This window comes from Camellia sinensis, chromosome 5, assembly GCF_055761805.1.
Source record: "Camellia sinensis isolate YWXY chromosome 5, ASM5576180v1, whole genome shotgun sequence".
In the NCBI taxonomy this organism is placed as follows: domain Eukaryota; kingdom Viridiplantae; phylum Streptophyta; class Magnoliopsida; order Ericales; family Theaceae; genus Camellia; species Camellia sinensis.
Window position 1 is genome coordinate 176,648,307 of NC_138965.1, and position 6,615 is coordinate 176,654,921.

The 6,615-nt window shown below is 30.5% G+C and overlaps 1 protein-coding gene across 1 annotated transcript; it reads right to left on the minus strand.

Annotated features, from left to right (window-relative positions):
- Positions 1-714: 714 nt before the first annotated feature.
- Positions 715-5,700, minus strand: LOC114281697 (non-functional NADPH-dependent codeinone reductase 2). Its single transcript, XM_082870516.1, has 4 exons — positions 5,229-5,700; positions 4,897-5,140; positions 4,593-4,772; positions 715-1,110 (listed from the first exon to the last, which is right to left on the minus strand). Exons 1-4 carry the CDS (start codon positions 5,555-5,557, stop codon positions 883-885), a joined length of 981 nt encoding a protein of 326 aa, XP_082726642.1. The 5' UTR covers positions 5,558-5,700; the 3' UTR covers positions 715-882.
- Between the last annotated feature and the right edge of the window lie 915 nt (positions 5,701-6,615).

Here is a 6,615-nt window from a genome sequence, read left to right on the forward strand (position 1 = left end):
TACCAAACAAGTTACATTTGCAATTTTTAAAGTTTTTGTAATCATAAAAAACAAGAAACAAATATAAATATCGAGTAATACTACAATTCATGAAAGAAATATCAGGAAAAGTTTTATGAAAATTTTCCACATTTTAATTAATTTGTAGTGTTTTATTATATGTTATGCAATTACATACACTAAGTTACATCCTATCAATTATAGAACGCATAGGACAAACCTAAGACAATGTTTGTTTTGCAGCTTGAGGGGTTAGATTGGACTACCATGGCTGTGAGTCCCATCCGCAGTATGTTTGGTAGTGAAATGAGAGGGCAGATTGATAGTCCAAGAGACTTTGTAATCCCCCTCAGTAGGGGAATTAATTTGGCTAGATTTTGGGTAGGATTAGAAAAATAATGAAGGGATTAAGTCTATTTTATATAATTTTTTTTTACCAAGTGCTCCTGTTTGTTTTAATATTTGTTTAAGTTTTTTTTTTAATATAAAAATAATTTATTTATTTATTTTATATAAAAATAATTTAACAATCTAATTACTATCTCCTATACTATTATCAAAATAAACACACTTTTACTAAATCCCCTCACTAACAATTCTCATATTAACAATTTTTTAACAATTTTTTTACTAACTATCCACTCACTAACAATTCCATCCAGCTTAATCCGTTAAATAAACATGGCCTAAGTTTATACTATTTGCAAACTAGGATTTCAAAATTAAAACATCCTTACATTAAGATAAGTAACTTTTCGTATTTTGTTACCAACCATACTAAATTATTTCCAAAAGCTCCGTGAAACTTTACTTCATATTTCTTTCCTCAAGTCTAGCATTACTTTCGTTCCAAAAAAAAAGTCTGTGTTTTTGGCTACATGTTCAAGCAATTTCACCATCCCATAAATCCTGAAGAGATTTATATGGGCCAACATCTGATATGAACTCAACTCCAGGAAATCCTTTACGCTGCAGAATTTGATTTATCATCTCGGAGTCTTGTGCGCTTAGCTCCCAATCAAATATGTGAAGGTTCTCTTTGATCCTCTCCTCGTTAAAGCTCTTCACCAGAACACTCACTCCTTGCTCATAAACCCATCTAAGACAAACCTGTGAATATGAAACAAGAAAATTTTAGTAATCTCTCTCTTTTATATGGTAGTGTGAGTATTTTGTGCCTTTTTTGCAAATCTGAGGTTGAATCTGTCAACCATATCCTTTTGTTTTGCCCATTGACTTGGAAGATCTAGTTGAATTGGTGGAGAAAAATAGACAATGCCTGATACAGTTGAGGGATTGCTTCAATGGTGGTTAGGAGTTAAACTCAAGAAGTTGGAATTGCAAATCTGGAAGACAATTCCTTTTGCTTTGATGTGGTCAGTGTGGAAATTAAGGAATGATTGCTTGTTTAATGGATGTCAGCCTAATCTTGCTGAATTAGGTGAGATTGTTAAGGTGAGGGTGCTTTATGGGTTAAACATAACACAGAAGGGGTGCCATGGTGTTTGGCAAGTGAGAATATAGTTAAAAAATAAAAATAAAAATTACTATTAGAAAGTCAACTATTTTCTCTATTTTTTTTATATATATTTTTATAAAAAACTAAAAAATCAATTAAAATAGTTAATTCTCAAACCAATGCAGTGCATGACATTCTGATCAAACCTTAAGCAGATTAGGTATTGTCAGAGAGGTGGCTGAAAGTGTTTAAATTGCTGGGAAGGTGATGGGTTGGGTTTGGCAATGCTCTGTTTTTTCTGACTGACAGAGTTGGTTACAGGTGCTTCTTTCATTGTGTTTTGGGGATGTTTGACGATGGTTTGGTTCAATGCATGGTAGGGATGTCTTCATTTCTTGAGGTTGCTGCTTATTGCAAACTGCTGTGATTGTTTAGGAAGTTGCGGCTGCTTCTTTCATTTATCTGCTGTTTTGTTTTAGTATGTTTTCGATTGATCTCTCACCATGGTATTGTGTTAATAAATAATTGAACTAGTTATTCAGTCTCAACTTAATTGGGATAATTTAATTTTACTATCATGCTTTGTGCACTTGCCTTTATTTATTAATATAAGAGATATTTATCAATAAATCTCATCTCACAAAAAAGTACTTTAATTATGTACTAGTTTATTTTTTATTTTTTATTTTATTTTTTTAGTCCTATTAGTGAAGAGTTTCTTTCAGTATAGTCTTTTTTATTTTTTTATTTTTTTTATTTTGAGAGTGTTTTGGTGGACAATTATACTCTTTTATTAATGTGACAGGTATGATGATACTCCAATGTGACAGGTATTAATGTAACACCTCTAACGATGTGACTCTCTAAAAAAATTAAAAACTCCTTAGTGTATTTTTTTTTCCAAATATGGCAACGCGATAAGTATGATGTGACACTCTAAAAAAACTAAAAACTTCTTACTATATTTTTCCCTAATGTGATGTATATGATGTGACACTCTAAAAAAATAAAAGTTCCTTAGTGTACTTTTTCCAAATGTGACAACGTGGAGTGTATGATGTAACACCTCAAAAAAAAAAAATTATTTAGTGTATTTTTTCCAAATGTGACATGTGACACTCTAACGTGGCGTATATGATGTAACACTTTAAAAAATTAAAAAAAATTTAGTGTATTTTTTCTAAATGTGACACTCTAACGTGACGGGTATGATATGATACTCTAAAAAAATTAAAAATTATTTAATTTATTTTTTTTAAATATAACACTCTAACGCGACTGTGTGTCACGTGCAATACATCACCCAACAAAGCAAAAGTACAAAAAGCCTCAATGCACTTTTGTGTTGTGAGTCTCCCATTCATGCACATAACGTAACACGTGTTCAACATCCAACGGATAAACCCTTACATAAAGTGTCACGTGATTAACACGTACCGCAAACAACCAACACACACACAACCAATTTAAGGCATATAGGGTGTGTTTGATTGGACGGACTGGAAAATAGGGGATTAAAATCCATCGGACTTAAATCCTGGGACTGTGAATCCCCCGGACTATTTGGTCGGATTGGATATGTATCCTGTGTTTGTTTTTTCATGGGATTAGATGTCTGGATAGGACTATTTTCAGTGAATCCAACGTTTGGTTGGACGGACATGATAGGATAAATGAACAAAAGACTATTTTACCCTTTTTCAATTGTTTACTATGTAATAGCAATATTAAACATATCTTTAATATTTTAATTATTTTTAGTAAACATTAAACATACTAATGGTTAAATTTTGTTTAAAGATATTTAAACATACTAATATTGATAAAAAAATTTGACTGGTATAGATTATTTTTATTTAAACAAATAAAAATTTATTGTTGAAATTAAACATACTAATGGTTAAATGTTTAAATTTTTATTTAAACAATTAACATTGAAATTATTTTGATGTACAGATTATGTTTAAACAATTAACAATTAAATAAATGTTGATGTATAGATTATGTTTAAACAATTAACAAATGTTGATGTAATTAACAATTAACAAATGTAGATGAAATCAAATGTTGACGTATTAAAACATAATTTAATAGATGTTAAATAAATATACATGTTGATGTACAAATGTTGAAATAATTTAATAAACATGTTCATGTACAAATGTTTAAATGTTTAAATAAAACATAATTTAAATAAATGAAATTATTTATTGTTGAAATTAAACATTTAATTGTTTAAATAAAACATCTATTAAATTTAAACAATGAAATTAAATAAAACATAAACAAAATTTTAAAATAAAACATCAATAAAATATCTATAAAAAATTATTTTAAAAAATTAAATAAATAAAACATTAATAAAAAGTTAAATAAAATTATTTTATTTTTAAATTGAGACATTTAAATTTTATTAAATTTTATTAAATATAATACATAATTAAATAGTAGAGGGTCAAAATGGTCATTTTCGCATATAATCCCAATAGTGATTAGTCCCCCACTTTCTGTCCCACCCCCCAGGACAGGATAGTCTCCCATATGGGGGACATGGAGTCCGGCCGGACATGGAGTTCGCCGGACTAAAAAAAAATCAAACGACGGATAAGATGCACTATTTAGATTACAATCCAAATAGTGGATAGTCCCCCTCCTAATCCCCCAATCAAACACACCCATAGTTGTCATGCTGAACAACTCAAAGAAAGTGGCTCTTGTGCCTTTTACATAACAGAGAGGATCAAATCAAATGGATTACAAGTAATAATTTGGGTCCAAATGGAATAGAAGTTCAACATTTAAAATTTATGGGTAATTCTTTCTTAATATAACTCGATAATTTTGCATTTTTTATTTATTTATTTTTTATGAAATATACGGGCTCATATGTGCTACGATGAGTAATTTTATAGGATGATACTAAACAAACATGATTTTTGTACAAAAAATTATGTATACAATGATTACGTGGGGCTTATTTCTATTAATTAAAAATAAAAAAAATCTCCCATTGTAAATCATAATTACATAAATGGCATTATCATATTATTCTCTACGACTTTTTATTTTTATTTTTATTTTTAATATAAAAATTATGTATGTCTAGCATTTTCCCAATTTGATAAAGCCCTACCTGGGCAACAGATTTTCCTCTAGCTTTTGCAATCTGTTTGAGTACCTCACATTCCATGACTTGGTTACTTCCCCAAAGTGTTCCTTTGGCACCCAAAGGAGAGTAAGCTGTGACATGAATACCATTTTTCTCACAAAAATCTCTTAGCTTCTTCTGTTGCCAAAGTGGGTTCATCTCAACCTTGCAAAATACAACATCAAACTAGTCTGTTAAAGAGAGGAAGATATATTTGAAGGACTCAAAAGCAAATGTTATTTTGTTTTTCCAAAATAAGAAGAAACAAAAGTCTACTTGGAATGCTCACCTGGTTAACAGCTGGAGGGATCTTTGCAGTTGATAGTAATAGTTGGAGCTTCTTGCATGAGAAATTACTGACTCCAATGGATTTTGTGAGGCCAAGACTCTGACACTCCTCCATTGCTTCCCAAACAGACTTGAAATCCAAGGGAAGAAGCTCTTGCTTATTTACAGGCAACTCATATTTCCCTGGCTTCGAGCTCACTGGCCAGTGAACAAGATAGAGATCAAGATATTCCAATCCAAGATTCCTAAAAAAATTAAAAAAAAAAACTATAACAAAAGAATGATTTATGCAACATTACATAACATAACCCCTCCGGCCCGACCCTCACTTACTTGAGTGACTTTTGTATTGCAGGAAGGACATGATCACGATGAGCATCAGAACACCAAAGCTTAGAGGTGATGAAGAGGTCTTGGCGAGATTGAATGAAGCCTAGGCGTATGGCATCAGCAATTGCTTCTCCAAGAGGCTGCTCTGATCGGTATAGAGCCGCGGAGTCGAAGTGTCGGTAACCAAACTTGATTGCTTGGAGGATGGATTGTTTCATGGTTTCAGAGGATAAAAATGGATAAACAGCTGTTCCAAACCCCAGAAGAGGAATTTGCTTATGATCAGTAGTAGTTGAAGAACACAGTAACATATCTGGAGTGCTTTTCATCATTTTTCCTATGTTCTGGAATACTTACTTTACCTTTCTTATCTCCTTGGCATACATGTAATGCAAAACACACACACGTGTCGCTTTCGTTATCTTCTAACTATCTAACAATATGGAAAAAAAATTATGGTACACATTTCTTAAGCATGTGTATTATATTCAGTTTATAATTAATAAAGAAAAAAAATATATAATTTTATATTTTTTAAGCTATAATTAAAAAAAAAGAAAGAAAGTGTAATCAAATATCACATGAGATATAACTAAAAATTTCATGAGTTATAACTAAAATAATGGTTTCGTTTGGAAAGTTAGTTATTTTAGTAGACTTTAGTAGGCTAAAATTTTGTGTTTGGAAGCATAGTTGGATTTTTTTATAGTTAGATGTGATGTTTGTGAGAGAAAAAAATGAAATGATTATGAGTTTAATGTGATATTTTGTCTTTTAACTATTTTAACCTATTTTGTCTTTTTGTGAATTTTAGCTTAAAAAAAAAAAAAAGCTAAAAACTCACTTGCCAAACATGGTCAATGTCACAATTAAAGTAAAAAATTAGTTATGACTAAAAAAAATAATATGGTTTTGGATAATTGAATGTATATGGCTCTAAAGTTTCTAAATAGCAGTAGCAAATGTTGTTTATGATGGTAACATGCGTGTCAGTTGAGACATGCCAATTAATTAGGTAAAGTTTCTCATATCACTAAGGACCCTCTAAAGTTTTTTTTTTCTAAAGTTTTCTAAAGTGGTGTGTTGTATGGGTGAGATTTAATGCTAAAAAATTGATGTGACTTGTCATTAAATCTCAACCATACAACACACCACTCTAAGAAAATTTAAGAAAAAAAAACTCTAGAGGATCCCTACTCTTCTCATATAAATCTCTCATGTATCATTGTGTAACCGTAAAGTTCATGCCAAAGTACTAAATGCCTAAATGTCTTAAATGAATACCAAATATCATTTCCAAATTGTTAACAAAACGAAGGTAGGAGTCTGAAAGAAATCATCTTATGTTAGTAGTTCAATTATCATATCTACGACAAAGAAAAGGTCACCG

Bases quoted from the DNA above. Each gene is read 5' to 3' on its own strand.
- LOC114281697 (XM_082870516.1), bottom strand. From the start codon at position 5,557: ATGATGAAAAGCACTCCAGATATGTTACTGTGTTCTTCAACTACTACT. The intron at 4,773-4,896 runs GTGAGCATTCCA...GTATTTTGCAAG, and splicing joins TCCCTCCAGCTGTTAACCAG to GTTGAGATGAACCCACTTTG. The intron at 1,111-4,592 runs GTAGGGCTTTAT...TCATATTCACAG, and splicing joins GAGGAAAATCTGTTGCCCAG to GTTTGTCTTAGATGGGTTTA.